This window comes from Cryptotermes secundus, unplaced genomic scaffold (genome assembly GCF_002891405.2).
Source record: "Cryptotermes secundus unplaced genomic scaffold, Csec_1.0 scaffold162, whole genome shotgun sequence".
NCBI lineage: Eukaryota > Metazoa > Arthropoda > Insecta > Blattodea > Kalotermitidae > Cryptotermes > Cryptotermes secundus.
This window is the reverse complement of record NW_019739943.1, coordinates 1,644,654-1,668,144: the sequence shown is the minus strand read 5'-3', so window position 1 is coordinate 1,668,144 and position 23,491 is coordinate 1,644,654. Positions and strand designations below refer to the sequence as shown.

Sequence of the window (23,491 nt, the reverse complement as noted above, 5' to 3'; positions counted from 1 at the left end):
AATAGGGTTATAAAGTGTGAAACCCCGCAACAGTGTTATAATCAATTGTAGTTACGACTTGTAGGTTGTTAAATAAACCAATTAACAATCTGAACGGCGTTTTCAGTGGCTAAACATGTTACATTATGATATTACACTGCATTTACATAATGGAGATCCATGTCATATAGGAGAGAGGACAAAATTAAGAATATTTCTCTCTGGTCTTCTCTCACTGTGGTTCTCTGTTACAAACTCATTTTATAGGTTGCAAACAGTTATACATAGAAAATAAGTTAAAATAATTTAAGAACTGTAACAGTGTATACCTCATGATGTAACTGTCTGTCCCTTAGCAGATTTTAAAACTGATTTTCTTCAATACCAAGATTACCATTGTATCTTCCCTCTGCTCCTTTTCCTGTCAGTAACCCATTTAAATAAAAAACTTTTTAATTGCAGAATGTATGGAGAATTCTTTCATACAGTGTGAAGAAAACAAAAAGAAAGTGTAAGCTATGAACATGAACAAATCTATAGTGCTATTGCTGCTGCACAGCAGACAGAAAACTGTTCGATATCACCACTGCAAATGTTACACTGAACATGAGTAGCATTTTTAATGAAAATATATAGGTTATTTACATGAGATAAGTTCTTGCAGGAGTTAAAATGAAGACTGCAGTATTCTCAAAATGTGATGACTGGCCCTGAAACTTAATACAGCAAACTGATCCAAAACATTGGTAACTGTGAAGCTGTGCAGTCTGGTAGATATTTACTGGTTTTGGAAGAATGTGCTGCCTCCATCTTGAGAACAGAAGAGTAAGCTGAATGCAGAGAAGTGGTACAGATATAGGGACAGGAAATACTGGGACTGAAGTCCCAAGCACCATCACAACCCACCAAACCCACCATCTGCAACAGGCACAAGCTTCAAGTCTGAATATAACGAAGTATTAACCAGCCAACTCTGATATTTAATCAGTCCAGGCTATGAATGGTACTGAACATATACAATCAATATTACTGCGATGAATCTGATGGAAATATACTTGGCCACAAAATGATAGCTGAGAAACATCCAGAAATATACAGGGGTCAACTTTCCATACTCTGAAATAAGTAGTGTCTTACTTTGGCAACACAAACAAACAAGGCTCATGCTCTACAGCGTCTTTACCTATTTCTGAAGTCTTGCCATTCATTATATAGCCTTTCCCTAGCACCTTTGGTACTGGTAAGAATTTTCAGTTCCATTGATTCCAGATCATTCATAAGTGACACCAACCGATGAGCCAGCTTCACTTCACATGACGGATGACATCGTTTTCGAGACTGAAACAAACAAACAATGCAAACAAAAATACTGCAAACCATTTCAATTACCAGTTATCTACTTAATCCTTTATTTCATAAAGAAAGCCAGGCTTATGGTATTGTCATGACTGTCTGCATGCCTGTCTCCTTCAAACAACTTTTGGACGTACCGGCCAATTCTCACAAAATTTGGTGAGCATACCTTGGCATAATAAGATATGCCACACTGACTTTGAACAGTATCAACATGAAACAAGCTTGTAGCAAAATAGCAGAAGAAGTGACTTTTAGGGTGATCTTGAAAATTTCTATGATGGGAAATACTTAAAAATTATACAACAGAGGAGAAATAAGCACCAATGAAGCTATCAGGCTAGCCTGATGAAATCTGTCATTGCAATCACATTCCTGTTTTTATTTTGGCGGTGTGCGTGTAGGGGCCACTGGAAGGAACAGAGTTTGGCACGGAAAAGTGTGGTTTTCTGGGATGTAACACTGTGTACTTCAGAGACAGCACGCCAAATTGGAAGGTCATATCTTCAGGGCTGAAGAGTAAGCCAAGCACACATCATTACAACCCAGAATGCTGTCATCTTTATCATCACCACTGTGAAAACCTCAAATCTAACAGAGTTCAGCATATTTATCATGGACTTAAATTGAGATTTAAAATCAATAATTCAGTTTTACTTTTGTACAAAGCTGTTACAAGTGACAGTACTGAGCTGATAATGTCCAGAAGTTTCTGCTGGAAGTACCTACAAAATTTTTAAAACTGGAAGGGAATTGTTTTCTAACATATTAGAAAATGTATGAATACTGATGTTAGGCTTTTGTGGTATTTCACTGTTGATGTTGATTGTGCTCTTATGCCTTTGCACTGTGTGGATGTAGAAATGGCAGCATTTCTGAAGCACATGATGCCTCCATCTTCAGGGTCTCAGTGAGTAGGATAGGTGAGTGTTTGTGTATGTAGGTTTCTGTTCCAAAACAACTGTAAGGGGAAAGGTGGGAGCTGGTGTCTGGTCTCAGCCAATAGGGACAGTGGATAGGTAAAAACTGAAACACCATTTTAAAGACCATGGAGTACATAAAAAATGATCAGCAACTGGTGTTCCCAAGCAGTCACCCATCCATGTGCTCCCCAGGCATAATGCTATTTAACCTAATCTCTTAAATTGTTTTTAACTATAGAAGACTTAAAAATAATATATTTTGCTTATGCTCATTCTATTATCATGTATGGTGTTGCCTTCTGGGGAAATGCGACTAATAGTAAAAATGTATTTATAGTACAAAAAAGAATTGTAAGAAACATTACAAATGTGAATCCTAAAATATCTTGTCGGGGACTTTTTAGAAGTTTAAATATATTGCCCTTTTATTCACAATATACGTTTTCTCTAGTGTTATTGGTGGTAAAAAATATGCACGGATTTGTAATTAATAATGAAATACATACTATAAATACATGACAAAGTACTAATTTACATATACCATCGGTAAATTTGACCAAATGCAAAAAGGGTGCCTATTATATGGGTATAGAAATTTTTAATCATTTACCACGTGACATAAGGGAACTGTTACATGATGTTAAAAAATTAAAATTAGTTAATAAAAACTTTTTTTAAAGGAATCCTTTTATTCAGTAAAAGAATACCTTGAATGGTCAGCATAATGATGGATCATACATAATGTAATTGTTCTTTATATTACCTATTTACAGTTGTGTTATTCCTTTGTATATTATTTTCGTGTTCGTATGTTTTAGTGTATTATATGAAATATTGTTGTGATTGATACAAATAGTGTCCTTGATTACATAGTGTTATTTATTGACAAGGCTGTGTGTTATAACTAGGGACCGGATTTTAATGCAAATGCATATTTCTTTCTGGCAACCAGAAAGTATGCTAGTTTGGATATATGTATAAATTACTTCATTTCTTAAATTCGGGACATGGTTTGATGGTGCATATAGATGCATATTTTTCCTGTTTTGTGAATAAGCATCATATTTTCAAAGATCTCTATTTATACTGCATATTTCCTTTTTAAAATGTTTATCATACATATTTTTTAATTTTATTCAAATTTTCAATCACGGTCGTGTGTATACAATTTTTCTTTTCCATATTAGAATATGTTGCAAATTTGACTCAACATTTCATCATGATTTATGTTTCTGATGAAATACCCAGGATAGGACATCCCCGATCCCTCTACTCATAACTTGCCTCATCCACGTACCATCAAAGTGGCCGCGAAGAGATTAGTCAGAAGCGTTCACGTGTAGCCACTATCGATGTAATACTATTCAACCTATAAGGGACTTCACTTATTTATTTCCAAAGTCTCCATGAGGTTCGTTATGCTTCTTCATTTGAAGCTGGGGACCATTCACATTAGTGGTGACTAGTCTGTAGTTAAGTTTGTTTAGCTTTCTGTAGTCATGCCAAAAGTGAAAGTAAGTCAGAAAACTAAATTACAGCTGTATCAGCGGGAGTTCGAAGGAGAGATGATAAGTATGGATAACGAAACTCTTTATTGCCGAGGGTGTGAGTAAACGGTTGTGAAAAACGCTTTCACATGCTTCAGCATTTGTATACACAAAGAGAATATTAAAATTAAATCCATGAAAAGTGCTCCTGTTCAAAAATTGCTTAGTGAATTTTCTAATAATAGTTTTTCACAGTTTTCCTTTGATTTATGCGAAGCCTTTTTAGCAGAAGATATTCCACTGTGGGAAGTAACCAATCCTATTCTGAGAAACTTCATAGAGAAGTATACACAGTGCAAAGTGCCGGATGAATCTACTGTGCGCAAAAAATTACGTGAAGCAGTGTTACGATTGAAAGCATTAGAGATAAGATTCTAGATAATTTTGTGTGGGCACCAATCGACAAAACACAAGATTGTGAGGGACGGTTTATTGCAAATTGTATAGTTGGATCCCTTAATAAGACTGAACAATCTACCCCATATCTTCTTGCGGCAGAGCAATTTGAAACCACAAATAGCTACACAGTTTCTGAATTTTTTATAAATTCCATTAATTTACTATGGGCGAATGGCATTCAGTATGAGCGCATATTGCTCTTTGTGACTGATGCCGCAAGTTATATCATGAAAGCCAGTACTGCTCTTAAAGTTATATTTCCAAATGTGACACATTTGACTTGCCTTGCCCATGGGTTGCACCATGTTGCAAAAACAATTTGTGCAAATTTTCCGCTTGTTGACAAGTTGGTGTCTTCTGTGAAGAAGGTATACACGTATTTGTTAAAGCGCCATACAGAAAAGAAGCCTTTAAAGCAGTAGCACCAAGCGTTCCACTTCCGCCAGAACCAATTTGAATGGGGCAAGTGGCTGTGTGCAGCATCAATACAACTTGCCAAAGATGTACTAAAAAATGCAGAACTAGAAACTAATCTTTCCTCACTGGAGGCAAGCAATAGCAATACTACTTTGTATCAGTCATTAAGCGTGTTCACAGCCATTGTTTCAAAATTGAATTTGGTTCCTGGAAGAATTGGTGAAGTAGTAAAGGAAAAAGTATACAGCATTCTTTAAAAAAATCCAGGATATGAACAAATTTGTGAAATCGAAGAAATTTTAGCCAGTAAACATACTGAACTGCCAAGTAAAAAATCACTAACAGTGGAACAAATAGTGGTTTTTGTGCATGTGCCCATAAGTTCGTATGAGGTGGAAAGAAGTTTTTTCCGCTATAAGGACATCTTACGAGACAATAGGAGGTGATTAACTATGGAAAACCTAAAACATTTAGTAATTGTGAACTGCAACAGAAGAGAAGTTGAAAGTTCAGAGAGCTAAATGTGACTACCATTAGTTTTTTAAATTTGTAATGATATATGTTGGCTTTGTTGCATGAGTTGTATTTAAGTATAGCTTTTTATTGCAAGTGAATCATTCAGTGATTACATAAAATGAACTTAAATATTGATTTGTTGGTCTTAAAATAATGTAAAATCAATTTTAATATTTGGTATAAATTTTTATGTGCATATTTTAGTGCATATTTCAGAAGGTTTTCATGCATACATGCATACATATTTAAGGGATTATTAGGGCATAAAAATCCGGTCCCTAGTTATAACTGCTACTATTCCACTCATTTTTAATAATGGACTACTTCTATATCTGTGGTGACTTGTTATCACCTGTATGGATTACATGAAGTATTGATCAAATAAATAAATAAAATCTGCTGTGGGTCAAGCTGGGTGGGAAGTGATGAAGGGACCACTACTCCTTTCTTCCTATTCCCACACCAACCTACCTATGAGCAGTGGTAGTGTCACTTTCCACCTTGCTTGACCCACAGCAGAAAAAGGTTAAGCAACATTATGCCTGGTAAGCACTTGGATAGGTGACCACTTTAGAAAGTCCAGTTGCCAATGGTAACACTGAGAAATATTATAGTACACTCAACTCTCGATTATCTGGGATAATGGTGGGGATGGAAATCACGATTAATCGAAAACCTGGTTAAGACAAATTTTATTAAAAGCAGTACTGTAATACTGTACCTTCATAATACTATAGGCCTACCTGTATTTAAATTTATTCAACCTCATTTTTATGTCATCTCATGGCCTATTTAATACTTTTTTTACATTACACTGAAGTATGAATTAGTTATTTCAATCACAGTGTTCAACAACATCCAACACTTTTTACAAATATTCACACTTAACACTTTGTAATATTAGCCTGTCACTTAATAAACTGTTCTCTTCACTCTCAAGATAGTCTAGTAAGGATTCCAAAAGATTAAGAGCAGCACCATGTGATATTTTCTTACTAGAAGCACTGTCCACCTTTTCCTCATTCTCACTTTCTTCCCGCTCTTCTGGCTGCACCCCCACTGAACTTACGATTTCGTCATTGCTTAACATTTCAAAGCCCGGCTCACACGAGTTTCTGTTGAATACTTGACACAACACGCTTCCTTCTACACCCTGACATTTTGCTAACGCACTTGATTGATATGAAGAGACTAACTGGGGCGGTGTATCTGTCCTTGAAACTTTCCACAAATCCTTGCATTCTTTCACCCCTACCCTAGAACATTGTGTTAGCATAACGGGACCAAAAAATGCAGAGCTCGGTTCACACTAGTGCGAAAATAGTGTTACAACTCACCATGTGAAACAAAAGTGAATGAATATTAAATAACATATAAGCCTCAAAAAAGCCCCGGTAGCCCCAGTTAAGCCGCAAACTGGTTTATCCACCCCCGGATAATCGAGAGTTGAGTGTATCAACTACTGTACATACAAAATTTTTGCAATATTCTCCTCTCAAGGCTACAACTCCATATTTATACAAAATAACTGTGACTCATAAATCACCAATAATCAACATTTGTCAGATAGTGGAGATCAAATGGGACTACAATGGCCTATGATTCAGTTAGGAGAGAAGCATTTTACAATATTCCCAGTAAATTTGATATTTTCATGATATTGGTTAGGATAATTAAAATATGTTCAAACAAACAAACAACAATGAAGTCCATTTAGGTAAATATGTGTTCAATGTTTTTCTGCTTCACAATGGTCTGAAGCAGAGGTGATATTTTACTATTATTTTTCAAATTTGTTTTAGGATGGTAAAGGAAAACCAGGAAGGACTGGAGATCAATGGGACACAACAGCTTCCAGTGTATGCTGATAATAATTTTAGGAATGCCAGCTACCACTCCATTCAGAAGCTGTCTTCCAGTCTTACCTAAAAAACAAAGATTAAAATATATATAACTGTAATTCTACCATAAGCTATATATGTGTAAAACCTGGCCTCTCATATTAAGGGAAGAATGTGGATTCAAGATGTTTACAAAGTTGTATTACACATGTAAGATTTGAGGTTGGTGACTAAGAAGAAAGCAGACTCCTGGGATGTGGCGCTGTGTAGATATTGTTAACCGACATTTCAGAGGAATGTATCACCTCCATCTTCACGGTAGATGTGTGAGTGAGGAACCAGCATGAGCAGGTGCTAAGAGACTAACGGACTAATGTCAAGAATAAACCCAGCTGTATAAGAGCAGGAAGGGAAGTGAGAGGGGCTACATGGGAAATTAGTAGAGAGGAGAGGGGAAGGGTCTGGGGAGGTGGGGCAGCAGGTATAGAATATTGTGTTGGGGGGAGGGGGGAGACAGTATCGGAAATTCCTGGACTGTTATTATTGTTACTTCCTCTGTGAAAGAAGACGAGAGGGGAGGCCCAAGTCACACTTCCGAAAGTCTATTGTACCAGTCTGCCATGTGACACCACACTGTGAACAGGAATCGTTTTTACATGAGCACCTTTTCAATATGTGTTTCATTTTGTCTGTGATGGATGGCAAAATCGAGCAATGTGTCTGCATCAAATTTTACATGGAGCTTGATAAATTTGCTACCGAAACACTTAAAATTCTTCGTGAGGCTTTTGGAGAACATCCTTTAAGTTGGACAGTGGTTCTTGAATAGCATTCGCATTTTAAGGCTGGCAGAGTGTCAGTTGAAGATGACAAATGTTCAGGGCAACCAAGGACCAGCAAGAAGACAGAAAATATTTGAGGACTCATCCACAAAGATTGTCGCTTAGCAATCCATGATCTTGCAGACACCATTGGAATCAGTTATGGAGTTTGCCAGGAGATCTTAACAGAAAATCTGAACATGCGCCGCAGTGCTCCTTCATCACGAAAATGCGCCCGCCCACCCAGCCCTGAAGACCACAGAGTTTGTGACTAACAACAACAACAACAACATGATTATCATTCCCCATCCTCCCTACTCACTGGACTTAGCCCCTCGTGATTTAGCTTTGTTTCCCAAATTGAAAATGAAACTGAATGGATGACATTTTGAAACAATGTCTGACATCCAAAGGGAATCACAAGCAGTAATCAACAGCATTAAGAAAAATTACTTCCACAGTGCTTCTGAAGCATGAAAAAAATGATGGGGTCACTGTACACATTCCCAAGGAGGGTATTTTGAAGGAGATGGCAACCAAAATTGAGTAAGTCAAGCCATTATTTCTTTTTTGACCTAGGCAGGAACTTTTAGATAGAACCTCATGCACAGTAATTACTAAGACATCACTATTCATTTACAATTTCTGTTATCTCTCAGTACAAATAAACACATTTAATACTAAGAAGGCACCATGACAATTTCTTACCCATACTTCTTGCAATCTAATTTCTCAGTTTTCGCAGTCTCAGAGCTTCTTCACACACAATATATAAAAATATGCTCTGTACTGGTTTCATCCAACAGTGATAATTAAAAAAATTGTTATGTACCTATATGTACGTTGCACAAAGACTAATTTTTGCTGATCCACTCTTGAACAGAATCCTGGAGAAGTCAACTTTGACCAAGGTACATTACTGTTTTCCCACTGTGATGAGATGAATGCCAGAAAAGTACTTGGATTTTTTCAATTGACTTAATCCTTCCAGCAGCACTGTGGCAAACTTAGCCTCTAACAGAAATGAGTACCAGGAATCTTCTTGGGAGGGTAGAGAGCAGACGGTGCACAAGGTTGACGACCTCACCGCCATCTGTGAGCCAACTGTCTACAAAATGTGGGAGCCTCGATGTCTCACAACCGTATGGGCCTCCATGCCATCTTACAGGCACAGCTTTACCTTTTTACCTTCCTAAGTCCTACCATTACACCAGCTATAAGAATTCTAACAGTCAACATTATATCTACAGGCCTTACAGCAAAATATATGATGTAATACTGCAACAGGAATATAAACAGGTCTGAATGTGCCAACTGTAAACTTCCATCTACATTCTTAGATATACTAATCAACAGTAACATGGCACAAGTTTTTCAACATTTTGTCTCTGCAGAAAGACAGCCAGTGAGAATGTGCAACAGTGAACCTCGTAACTTTTCAAAGCAACAAGTTTTATTTATATTTCTTACAACAATGTTACATATCTTTGGTAGCTTCAAGAAGGTCTGCATGCTCACAACATGAAATCACATGAACTGTTTTCAGTTGAATTGAGATCAGTTATGTTAAGCCCCAGGGGACAGCTAACTGCATGAAATGTTTTGATTTGAGGACACAGATGCTCAAAAGAAGTATACAACAAGAGTTCTGTCTCCTCGGATATAACAACATGTAGTCCACTGAAAGTCAAGCAATATTTCAGGGGAACGTGCCGCCTCCATCATCAGGATCAACGAACGAGCCATGCAGAAACTAGCATGGAGCAGGTAGCAGCAGCCCGTTATCAGCTTCGAGGCAACATGTTCCTCGGACACACTGGCTGACTTTCAACACTCTACATATTGTTACATGGGGCATGCAGTAGTGTAGTTGGTTGAGGCACCATGCTACAAGCTGGAAGGTCATGAGTTCAATTCCCAATGAGGTCACTGGATTTTTTCAATTTACCTAATCCTTCCAGCTGCATTATGGCCCTGGTGGTCAACTCAGCCTCTAACAGAAATGAGTACCAGGGATCTTCCTGGGGGTAAAGGGCGGTCAGTATGTAAAGCCAACAACCTCACCACCATCTGTGAGCCAACTGCCTAGAAAATGTGGGAGCCTCAACATCCCAGAACCCTATGGGCCTCCATGGCCTGTTACAAGGAAAGCTTTACCTTTTTACCTTACATGGTGTTACAATCCACAAGATATGACTTTTCTTCACCAATGTTTTGAGAGCCTTAAAACCATAAAGAAGCAACAAAGTTAAGCACCCTGAAGAGAGGAATGTGAATATGGTAACAAATTAATGAGATTCTTTTACCTTTTTATCCAATTGCTCAATTAACACCAAATCATCTTCACAGTACTTCATTAGAAGTTGCCTCACACCTTCCACTGAGTCTGCTACTAATTTGAAATCGTCTGGATTAGGCTCCAGCCAATATGGATTATACATAGGTCTTCTTATCTTATTTATGTTTATAACATTATCTCTCTTCTGATCCACATTTTCAGTCTGAGACGAAGACACCTTTTCCACAGTCCACTCAGATTCCTTCACTGTAGAATCATTTTTAATCCTAAGAATCAGAGGGTCTACCTTCATGTCACCATTGATATCACACGCTTCCTTGGATTTTAGATGAGAACACAATGATGATTCACCAGAACACTTTTTAAACTGAGATTCAATTGGAGATGTATTAAGGTTTTCAGATATAACAATTTGACTAGAATTTAATTCCACTTCCTTGCTTTCACTTTTACAACTGTTGACTTTCAATTCTGAATTCAGGCTCTGAAATGCTGAAGTTTCTATTTCACCAGTTTCACAATTTGTAGTAATGTGAGAGAAAGCACCATTGGAATGTTCACTAATCCTTTCTGGAGAATGTCTGGCATGTGGACTTGAGATCACATCATCTAACAGTTTTGAATCACGTTCATTTAAGCAAGTTTCATCCCCAAGCATTGCTGAGCCAGGAACTGACTTTTCATCTGTATGATCTGATTTTGATGTTAATGAAATCACACTGGTTTCTGGAGATTCACATGAACTTTTCAATGATCTTTTGGGGCGCCCAGGACGAGGGTGTTTGTGCTGCTTAATTATTTTACCTCGTTTCCACGCCACTCTTCTTCTATGCTTCTTATTCATATCGCTGCCAGACTGAAAATCATGAATGGCCAATTAAAAACAAGATAAACAAATTTAACCTTTCCTTGTCCCCATTCTCAAACGTTAGTTTCCCAGTTTTCAGCCTATCATAAAACATGGAGAAATGTTTCATGCTTCATGAAAACAGTACTTTAAACTAAACAACAAATATAAATGACAATTTTAGCACTTATTTATATATATATGCGTGGCCAGCATTTTAGTGATTTGAATTACATCTCTACTTCCACCCTCATTTCTTGATAATACTTAAAAAAATATCCAACTTTTCACGAAAACAAGATCCCCTTTTCGTTCTATCTTATTTTATGCTTCATTTATGGCCTCTTTTGTAGCAGAAAATAGAGACACTATACATGTTTTCAACCATATTAGCACCAAAAACTTTGTATTTAATCCAAGAGATGGCAGAAGATGCTTAAAAATGTTGTGGTCACTTTAACCAGAAGCAGATATACTACAGAAATGAACTTAAATCAAAACAAAGTTAATCTTTATTATAAGATATATATATATATATATACAGGGTGTCACAGGAGGAATGGACCAAACTTCGGGAGGGTGTTCCTTATGTTAAAGTATGCCGATATAACCCAAAACACCTATGTCCAAAGTTGAACGGTTATGGAGATAATGGCCAGAGAAGTGTCAAACTTTGACCGGGGTTACACACTTGTTGATTACAAAATACATATTAAAACTGGCAGGAATATGTGGATTCTGTAATGTTAATAATGTACGTAACATCAAACTAACTTGTGAGTGACGGAAAGCCATAAAAGTGAAGTACAAAATACTCGCTCGCCATGTCATAATTGTCCTTAGGTTTCCAAGCAGTATACATAACACATGACTGGCGAGCGATGACGTAACGTGCTGACTGCGCGTTCTGGTATGAGCCAACTACATAAGCACGGCTAGGGAGTATCATCGCACTCAAGGACAAACATAGATAAGGGCTCTCAGCTGAGAGGTACAGCGAGGTACAGTGCTTGGACCTGCCAGAAGACCACACTTTTCTTGGGCCATTATCTCCGTAACCGTTCAACTTTGGACATAGGTGTTTTGGGTTATATCGGCATACTTTAACATAAGGAACACCCTCCCGAAGTTTGGCACATTCCTCCTGGGACACCCTGTATATATAAAGAAAAACTGTCAGATTGTCTTGTAAGAGCCAAATGACACTTAATACATCCTCAACAGAATGTAAGGGCTGAAAATCTCTTGTTTATGACTGTGCCCTTTCTTAGCATACTGTAACATGATGGAATAGTTTAACACAAGTCACCCATTGCTAGGTAATGGTTCAGTAAACAAGAGAGCCATCCGTCGGCAATGGCTCACTCACATGTCACACCATGATAGAGGAGCTGTTGGAGTCGGTGTTTTCTATGAGGTCCAACCTGAGGCTATATAACTAGGATCAAGTGAACAAGGGAGTCAATCTTGAGTGGGTGGTTGGTTAGTGCATATTGAGCTGTAAGTGGGCAGTTTGTGGCTGCCAGTGGCCAGCATCCAGAGCCTAGCAATGGCTAGTGAAGAGAGTAACTGAGAAATGACCAGTGAAGACATAAAAGACTGAGACTCAGCATGTGCCATAGTGATCTGTTAACTGTGTACATTAGTGACAACATTATAGTTACCTGTAGTTATGAGTTATAAGTGTTCAATGAATCCAACTGCCAATCCAAACCCCATGTCTGGTCACTATCACGTGACAATATACGTGTACATGCATAACATGTAACAGAAAACCAGCCTCTAGGTATCAAGCAGATTGGATTATGACAGGCCTGGTAAAACATGCTTCACTGGCTCAATCAGTACAGATGCAGAGGGTCAGGAAAATTACCAGTACCAGAAAAAGGTTTCTACTAGTACTTAAATAACTATGAATGCTTTCCTTCCTCTGGAACAAAATATTCTTAAAATGTGATATAATTTTATCAGTCTTCAAAAGTTTTTACTAATCATAATATTCATCTGAATTGAAATATTTTTTAACTTAATCATTATGTAATAATAATAATAATAATAATAATAATAATCTCTATCACAGAATCTTTGTTCTGGAACAGGATGATGGTATATTCTACCAGAGATAAAAAACATTTGTTACCTTCACATACTCAGTAGACAGTAAAGAGAATAATCAAATCCTAAACATTTCTTTCAGTCAAATTGCAACATATTCTTGTTTCTGAAACTTAAGTGACATAGTTTAAAATGTTAAAATAATGTTTCTTTCTTTTTTTTTTACAGAAAATAAATAAAAGTGAAATATTTATTGCACCAGCATCTCACTTATCTCACAGCTTCAGTATAAAGATAATTTCAACATGGTTTAATTTAATCATAACTCTGCAGAGTGCAAAAGTCTAATCTTTCATTGGAGGAAAGACAATATTTACCTTTCCAGACTTTGAGGAAGCTTTGTTTATACTCTCTGCCAAAATCTCTGCTTGATGGTCCAGATCTCTCTCAATCCAGCTCTTTGGCTCAAAAGTCTGTCTATAGATTCTGACATCGTGGTCCAAAAACTGTGGGAAGTAGAGAAATTTTGCACCTGAACGGTCCTCACCCAGACATTTCCCGAACTCACCACGTCTTTCTGCTATGGTATCTTTCAGGCTTTTGTGGTTTTGCTATAAAACAAATACATATACAAGGTTATTGTTAATGACCTGGTCTTAAATATTACTACTAAGAGAGATTTGTAATTTTGATTTAAATATTTACTTAGCGGCCTCCATAGTCTAGAGGTAACGTTCCCACCTCATGACTCGTGGTACGCGGGTTCAAACCCGGCGGAGGTCGTGGAATTTTTAAGGGCGGAAAAATTCAGGAAACAAATCCTCCGGGAGGGACTTTAAGCCGTGGGTCCCGTGTCGTAGCTTTACGGCATGTAAAAGAACCTCATATCTCCAAAGGAGGTCATTGAGCCAAATTCAAGGTCATTTCCCGCCCAACAGTAGTGTCTAACGCCTCTGACAGATGGGAGAAGCATTATAGATACTGGGAAGCCAGTAGAGGCCGAACTCACTGGCTCAGTCGGGACTGATGGTACGCACCAATATCGGTAGGGTATAGAGACTGATAGAATATCATAGAGGAAAGCACAACGGACTAATGCTGGTCTAAGTGCATGGGGAAACCCACCCTCTCCAATAACTAACTAACTAAATATTTACTTTGGATGATGACATTTCAACACAGAAAGCAGTGTTACACATTTGTACTTTTAAATCATATTGCTGTGCATTAGTCAATAAATAGTCTGACACCATATTACACATCGTTTGACCCATATACATTTTGAAAACTACAAATTCTATTATTTCTATCAGAATCAATATTCATAAAAATACAAGACATTCTTTAAAAAAATGGGCACTCCATCCCAACTCTTGTATAATTTTTCCCCCTCCATCAGACATTATGTTGATGACTTTTTCCAAGTGATTAATGTATTTCTTTATAATTCTCAATTTTAAACACCAACAGGAACTCAATTTTTTCTAATGTAGAGACAAGAAAGAAAGAAATTAAAACTCAGATGGCTGAGGTCAAAATAATAAAAAGTAGTATGGGAATTGATTTCAATTTTAATTGCAAGGTTATAGTGTCGCTGCACATTATGAATGAGTTTTGTATATTATCTGAATAAGGAATTATTTCCTATTTCAGGTACCATATCACATTCCATTTTGTATTGATGAACATGGCACAGAAAATTTATTTTAACCACTCATCTATTATACATTCATGACCGGATCACTTCTCTTATCTAAGCGTGAAATCACTTACACTAAATAAACGGTGTCATCAAACATCTGACAGAAACTGATAAACAATTCATCATCAATTACAATCCTACATATGGTCATGCTGTAAATTGAATGATCTTTGTTTTTCTTTTTTAATTTTAAATTCACTTAGTGGGGGGGTGGAATCCAACTAGGTCCACTCAGCATGGCAGCCACTGATTGCCCTATTGTAGCATGCCGCGGGTGATTATGATGATGAAGAATTTGGTTGAATGAAGATTGGCAGGGGAAACTGAACTACTCAGAGAAAACCTGCTCCAGTGCCACTTTGTCCACCACAAATCCCACTTGACCAGACCTGGGATCGAACATGGGCTGCCGCGGTGGGAAGCCAGCAGCTAACCGCTTGGGCTATGGCGCAGCCACGAAGTTTCTGCGGTACCTGTGACTGCTGATCTTTATGTTATATAACCACTTCATTCATCCCAGGCTGTTTCTCAAATTCCTCTTAATCTTTTATGCTAAGGGCAGTCTGTGGTAATCTGCCATGCATCTCTCTGTGGCTAAATACGATTTACTATTCTTTCTCGTTTTAGAAATGTGTTTCTACGAAATATTGTATTGGGAGTGTCATGTTGCATTTAGCACAATTACAGGCATTTTCTGTATTGCAACATGTTTCAGCCTATTTGGCCATCATTGGGTTACTTACATATATTAATGTACAGTTGCTACACTGGCCAATGTTTATGTTTTTTACTTATATCAGTGTGTGTGTCTTGGCTTATACTGCCTACATGACTTGGTTCTATTGGATTATATTAAATGCTAAAATATCTGAAGTGTCTCGGGTTTTCATACAGTTGATTCTTTAAAGTTTCAGTTCCTCAGATGATTCTCTTAGATTTGCACAGGGTGAAGATTAAAATGTGCAAAAATTTTCTGAGCTTTCTCACTCTTGATCAAGGATTTTTCAGGTTTCACACATGATCCACTTATAAGTGTGCTGGATGGATGAAGTGCTAGTAAAGAGTGGTCAAGAATTCACTGTACCCCTACTTAATATACCATGTTTTCAGGAAATACTGTTACAAAAAACTGTTACACAACAGTACTGGAACCATTTCTCAGATGATGACTTCACTGTAATTTGGGAAACATTTAGAAAATTTAAGTACATTATTAGAGTTACCATAATGTAATCACACAGGGCCTTGATGAGCGAGACTCTCTGGTGGAAGGTGAGTTCATGGAACTCATATTCCTTCAAAGGATTCCAGTCACCCACGATCTTCCAGAACTGATGTTCAATACCAAGCTTCTCGAACACCTAGGACAGTAATGCATTTCATGTGTCTCTCAGTATCTATAGAATCATGATTGTAATTCATTTATTACTCATACTTATTAGGCAACAAAGCAAGAACCATACTTACTTGCACAATCTATGCAATTTTTTTATAAAGATGTTGTGGTGCCCAAAATATATGAATACTACTGAACAATTTTTATTTTAGATTTAGGCCAAGGGAGTTAAATTCATTATGTCAATATGATTTCTTTATTTCCACTTATAGGCTCCACTGTGATTCCTTGATGAATATTGAGGTATTAGTGCACCTTGATAAAATTCCGACCAACACACAAATTTTCATGAAAAATTCACTTGAAATTAAGTGTAATGTGGCAGTATGGTATGGATATTCATGGCTGTGGACACAAATTCCTCGATGAACATAACAGAGTCAGTTCCTTTTATGAAATTCTGACTAAGAGATAATTTTTAAGAATATGTCACTAAAGGTTAATGCAATGTGACAAGGCAGTCCGAATAGTTGAGCTACACATTCCACCACAATATTTCTTGATGAACACTGAAATGAAAATTACACTCAACAAAATTTTGGATGCATAATTTTCCTGAAATGTGGAATAAAGTCGAATGAAATGTGATAAGGCAGTAAAGATATTCACACCTACACACTTCACCATTCTATTCCTTGATAAGACAAAAATGCCCTTTGATAAACTTGCAACTGATTTACTATTTTTATAGAAATGATTAAAGGTGAATGCGATGTGAGACCACAGTATGGAATTCACCCCTATGAACTTCACCACAATTCGCTGATTAGCTTTGAGATGAACATGCCTCTTGATAAAATTTTGATCAACGTGTAAACAACAAACTACATGGCCTGTAGTCCAACCAAGTGACCGCCACCTGTCAGCGAAGTTAGTGCCAACTTTAGTGGATAGAGGGTGCCGCGTGGTCAGTGCAACGAATCCCCATGGCCGTTAATTTCGGTTTTCTAGACCGGAGCCACTACTTTTCCATTCAAGCAGCACCTTAATTATCCTCATGAGGCTGAGAGGACCCCATTCCAGACCCATTCTCAGAAAATCTGGTAGCGACTGGAATCAAACCCAGGACCTCTGGAGCAGTAGCTCTGACCACTAGACAACAGAGGCTGTCAATCAAGGTGTAATTTTCTTGGAACACACAATTACAGTAGTAGTGAATCCTGGACAATAAGAAATGACAACAGAAGATTAATATCAGTAGAAATACGTTTCATGAGGGCTACAAGTACAGATACCATTTTAGAAACATGAAAGGAATGAAGTGATTATAAACTCCACTAATGATAATAATTAGAATACAGTACAGAAGTTGGAAAGAACATACTGACAGTATAGTAAAAGAGATCTTAAACATCAATTAAAAGAAGAAAAGGGTTTTGGAAGGACCCACAAAATAATGAGAGAATTCTGCTTCGTAATAGATCTAAATATGGCTAATATTTGAAAAGACGATGATTCCGATATATAAAAAGAAAACAAAAACAATGTAAATCAAAATGCATACCTGTGTACACAGAAAACAAATTTGAGATGAAGGCGTTAAGATACCTGATTTTACTTACAGTATCTGGATTCTTGTTTGATTTGATGTAGATCTTGTACCAACTTGACACTTTAATCTCTAGCTTCCTGGTCCAGATCTTGTATGGCATGGGTGGTTTTGTGTGGAGTTTCATCCTGGAGAGTGGAGTGCTGCAAGAATAAAATATTATTATTACCAATGACATTGTAATGCTTCAAGATTCAAAGAAATACAATCTTTAGACCAGAAAATGAAAACTGACTCACCATCAAGGTTACTGTTATGAAAATAAGGCACACCAAGAAAACTGGAAACCGCAACGCAACCACAATTTCCGAGAATTGTTATCAGCCTGAGTTGAACACACTGAAAGGAGCAGCGCAAATTGACAAAACTGCAACGCAGTTTCCTCAATTTGCGCTGCTCCATTCAGTAATGTGTGTTCAACTCAGGCTGATAATAATTCTCGGAAATTGCAGTTGCCAGTTTCCTTGGTGTGCCCTTGCCCTAAGACATCTTTCACTCCATGTTGTAGTGTTGTACTGTAATCAACTGATCTAAGTTCAGCCTAAGTAGCAACACATATTTATACTGCATGTTTATAGGTCTACAGGATACTGAAACAATTTCTTATTACATTTCTCAGTTGTCATGAAAGAATCAAAATCTTAATTCAAAACTTGAAAAGGGCACAAAAAATGCAAAACTGTTTACATCTCTTTGTCTTTGAAAATTACGGCTGTCAAGGCATCTCTAACCAGAGTGTGAATGCGTGCCACTTCAATTTCTTTCAACAAAAATCCTGCAGAATTTTCAGCTCAAACTGACTGCACCAGAGGTATTTATTGTCATAATATGTAAATCACAGAATCTGTATCCAAATCCTTCTGTGCCTTGGGAGCCACTGGTAGCAGAGGCTTTCTGAATTCTATTTGGATAAGCAATAGAACTACTTGAATGGGAATTAGTCCATTATAAGGCCTCTGCTATTGCTGCAGAACAAAGGAAAGCATGGGCTAAACATCATCTCTAAATAGAGTTAAAAACAGGAATCTCTGTGCCAGCAGACCAAGACTGTATATAATGAGGCATATTTGATTAACGCAAGAACTGTAAAGCCAGCAGAGACAGCCATTGCTAGGGAATGGTTCTGCAAACACGCTTGGTGCTAGGAAACAGCTTTGTAACACAAAACAATGGAGTAACTTGGAAGAGTTGTTCTCTACATGGTCTGTGCCAAGAACTGCGTGATGCAACAATACAAGAACTGTTGGGAGAGGTGTTTTCTATGTGGTCCATGCTGAGGGTACATAAAAAAACTGATTGTGCATTGTGGGTTCGTTTGGCTGCTGCAAGCCAATTACTTCAGCTCAGGAGCTGCAGCTGAAAGGTGTCAGCCAGCAAGGACAGGAGGCATTGGTCATGGAAGCCGAGGACACCACTGGAAGCCACTACAAAGCAGTGCAGCAAACACCATGACTGAAACCACTAGTCAGTGTGTGATGTATCTGCACATATCAAACTGCAAGTGTGAAACAGTTTTTAGGGTCATCTACAAACATGTCAGTCTGCACTGAAATGTTTGCTGACCCACTCTCTCTACTGTATTACCCTTCAGTGGACTCTATATATCACTTCTAAATTCATGTTTTTGCTTATACACCGTGTATTTAAGAGAAATGGTTCCAAATTTTCAATTACAAAGTGCAACTACAGAACAAACATTAGTGCATTATTAGAACCCACCTCAGTAGAGTTGTCATCAGGACAGCTAGGCTCTTTGATGCTTGGGGCATGAGAATGATACGCTCCAACTCATACATGGAGATGCTCTTGATGTTCAGTTGTTCTAAGGATAATGCAACAAAATGCCCTATAACAGGCAGCTGTGAGGAGAGAGATAGATCACAATCAGAAGCACTAAGTGTAATACTTCCAGTTCTCTGCATACAATCATAATTTATTACCTCATAATTAACTTGTTGGTGTAATTGTATGTGTAACATTGTATATATTTAATTGAGGTATTCAGTTTAGATTTTAACTGTGGTTGAATTGATGTAACTGCAATTTTATCTGTGATTGTCTTGTGACTGTTGTTTGACAAGTTTTATATTCAGTGCCGGTTGCACACTTATGAATACTCTGAAACGCTGATGTATGTATGTAACTTATATTGCCACAGTTTAAAATTTCCACTATTTCCACATATTCACATTCACATTCTGACTTCTATGCTCACCATATGAAAGTAGCCACTTTTTAAATTAAATATTACTGCAGTGAACATGATCACAAGCTAAGTATAACTACTCCTAACACTCTTCAGAGAATTTTTGCGTCACACATATCCATATGGGGCACGCGGTAGCATAGTTGGTTGAGGGGTTGAGGCACTATGCTACAAGCCGAAGGTCACAGGTTCAAGTCCCGAAGAGATGGATTTTTTCAATTGATCTAATCCTTCCAGCTGCATATGGCCCCGGGGTTGACTCAACCTCTAACAGAAATGAGTACCAGGAATACTCCTAGGGGTAAAGGGCAGCTGGCACATAATGCTGAAAAACTTACTGCCATCTGTGAGCCAACTGTCTCACAACCATATGGGCCTCCATGGCCTGTTACAGGAATAGCTTTACATACCCACATACAATAAGCCAAAACAAATTAATGTACTTCTGCTGGGTTTGTCCTGTAAGGCAATTTTAACATAGCTTGAGAGTATCATTTTTCTAGTGTGACATCAATACAGGTCAAAATCAAGCAGGACTACGCTCTCAATAAGAAGTTCACTGATGACCAGAAGAATTACACATATAAATATTTTATACAACTCTTACCAAATGCATAAAGGTAAAAATAACAGCATAATCTTCCAGGCAGAATAACACAGTAAGATTTAATGTCAATTAGTTTTTTGTAGTCTCATGCGCAACACTGTGTTCTATAAAATTTATATTAAAAGTTATTCACTTTAACTTTAACTTTGTTCTATGTTCTATAAATTTTTTTATTAAAAGTTTAGCTTTAACTTTTAAAGAAATACATTCAATCTCAGATTAATACATACGGCTACATTACGTGATTCTAAAATTTATATATGGTGAAGTGTGAGAAGGGATGGAAAAATTGGACTGATTTTCTTTGAGGACAAAATTATCTCTGTGAGGAATATGGAGTAGATATTCACCCTACGTTTTCAGTGGCTAGATGAAGAAATCTGTACACATTCTTCCTACAGAAACAGCATCTATGGTTTTTTGAGGGAAGTCCTTGGAGACAGAATTATAAGTGGTCATTTTGTGGCATGCATGCAACCCTAACCTCAATCAACCAACTTTCATTCATGAGGAAGCAGCAGAACATTTACACACAAAACACTCACACAACTGTAGAACTGAAGATCTGTTTCCTCATTTTCCAAGAAGTACCTCAACATGTGAATGCAAAACTTATAGAGATGTCAGGAATATTTGCACACTAAGGACATCATTTTCTTCATCTACTGTAATGAGTATGTTTTGTTTACAAAGCATTTCAGTTTATCAATTCCACTAGCAGTCTGACTCTCAGCAGACCCAACTTGAGAGGAGAAGCATCCAAGACTTCTGCATGTGATGTTCAACAATTTACAGTAGCATCTGTAAAAAAAACTTCATTTACTCACTTCCCACATGTTTTCCATTTTCTCACGATCTGAGCCAGTAAACAGTTCTTCTTGCTCCCACAACAATAAATCACGTTCCTTCCCTTCTCTTTCTTTACGGCGTTCCTCTATTATTTTCTGTTTCCGTTCACACTCACGACGTGACCTCTCTCCTGCAACAGACTGCAGCAGTTCAGACTGGATACCTTCTCCTGTATCTGCAACATACATATATATTTATCTTAAAAACAAAACGGTTCTTTCCTCTTACATTTAAAATTACACTTACTTGAAAAATACATGTCATTTATTCTGCAACTTTTTGTGATTAAAAACTTTGTGGTCTTACAGGTTAACATACAGAGTCTCAACACTGGTAACCACTTACGAGATGAAAACCCCCAAATTTCTGCTTGCAAATTAAGAGTTGGTTACATTTTTACTATTAGCAGTCTAGTATGTAATGTGTTCCACACTGATATATTGGGTTTTTGGACTTTATCCATCGCTCTGGTTTTTAAGATAACTAAACCAGGATGATGGATAAAGTCCAAAAACCCAATATATCAGTGTGTTATACACCATCAGAATCCTATAGTAACTACATGTAATGTGTTGTTCCACCATTATGTGCGGCAAGATGGACAAGATGGACAAGATCACTGTATTCTGTTTGCTGCTATTCCAGCACATGCGCCATGACTTCACAAGATAAGGTGCTTTAAATTTCACATCCCTTTCCCCAGTGATTGGAGGTGAACAATATCAGGCTTCTGATGATGAAGCATTTCTGGAGTCTGAGAGTGTCTTCTAACTTAGTTAACCAAAGGCTTCAAGAAAAATATCCACCACAGATCTTAAGTGTATATAATTATAAAATAAAAATAAGTTAGAGAACGTTCATGATCATTTGTGTTAAATATCAGCTGCCAAATCATAAAGCACAGTCAAAGTGCATCCAATATGCACAGCCCTCCACAGTAGGCGGTACACACCATGTGATTATTGGCCAGAGGACCTGAAGGCTGTATTTGGAAGAACAAATGAGAGGTCATGTACTGACCAACTTTCATGGTCAACCAGCAAAAAAACTTCAGAGACAAAAACTGAAAATACTGTGAAACCACTGATTCTCATGACTGCAGTACCAACAGAGGTTATTTAAGAAATGTGACTGCTCTCTGTGAACAGCATTTATTTTGAGATGTGGCATACTGGAACAAAATTTTGAATGTATCCATAAAACTCATATTAAATGTATCAAATGGGCTTACAGTGGATCCCCCGTACTAATTTTGTGCATTGTTTTGGTGCACTACTGTCTTTGTTTTTATCAGCGAATGAATGATGCAAGCAGTGAGCTGAACACAGCCTATGTATCATGCATCAGCGTGTGGCCTCTACAGTCTGCATTGTGAAACAAATTTACACATGAAAAAGGCATGAAAATGACTGCAGATCATACTTACACATTTACACCACATTTTACCAGTTATTGAACAAAATATCTTGTACTGATATCAATGATGAAGAATTTTACTGTATTTGGAACTGAGCGCTTATTTCATTACATACACTCCGCATAAGAGGATTATAACTTTCACATACTAATTATAATTTATGCTTTTTGGCATGGATTTTAGTTGATAACTCTGAATCAAATAATTAAGAACAGCTTTTCTGCAACATCCATGAGATAAAGAAATTAAAGGGGTGTAAAAATGTTGCCAGCTTCACAGCCATGTGTCACCATTTAATTGATGTTCAAAGGGGTAAAATATACAAATTCCTGTACAAATTTATGATGATAAATGATTAAGGCCGTGCCATAGCTCAAGTGGTTAGTCGCTGGCTTCCCACCGTGGCGGCCTGGGTTCGATCCCAGGGCTGGTAAAATGGGATTTGTGGTGGACAAAGTGGAGCTGTGGCAGGTTTTCTCGGAGTACATCGGTTTTTCCTGCCAATCTTCATTCCATCAAATTCTCCATCATCATAATCACCCAGGGCAGGCTACAATAGGCCAATTAGTGGCCGCTGTGCCGAGTGGACCCAGTTGGACTCCACCCCCCACTAAACGAATTAAAAGAAAAATTAAAAAATTAATAAATGATTAAGACTGTGCATATACCACAATAAGAATGCTATAAATCCTATATTATTTCTGTGGACATTAAAGTATTATCACAAATGCAGTAAACAAACAATACTTCTGTATATTCTGCAACAGC

At 37.4% G+C, this 23,491-nt stretch overlaps 1 protein-coding gene across 1 annotated transcript in view; it reads right to left on the bottom strand.

Moving 5' to 3' along the window:
• LOC111872049 (uncharacterized protein KIAA2026) overlaps window positions 1–23,491 on the bottom strand; it is an 87,720-nt gene that overhangs the window by 6,978 nt on the left and 57,251 nt on the right. The window contains exons 6-12 of the mRNA XM_023865547.2: window positions 21,285–21,481; window positions 19,364–19,503; window positions 17,658–17,787; window positions 15,923–16,060; window positions 13,375–13,608; window positions 10,103–10,951; window positions 1,163–1,317 (exon numbers count right to left, since the gene is read on the bottom strand). Of these exons, the coding sequence (XP_023721315.1) occupies window positions 1,163–1,317; window positions 10,103–10,951; window positions 13,375–13,608; window positions 15,923–16,060; window positions 17,658–17,787; window positions 19,364–19,503; window positions 21,285–21,481 (1,843 nt within the window). The remainder of the gene's footprint in view (window positions 1–1,162; window positions 1,318–10,102; window positions 10,952–13,374; window positions 13,609–15,922; window positions 16,061–17,657; window positions 17,788–19,363; window positions 19,504–21,284; window positions 21,482–23,491) is intronic.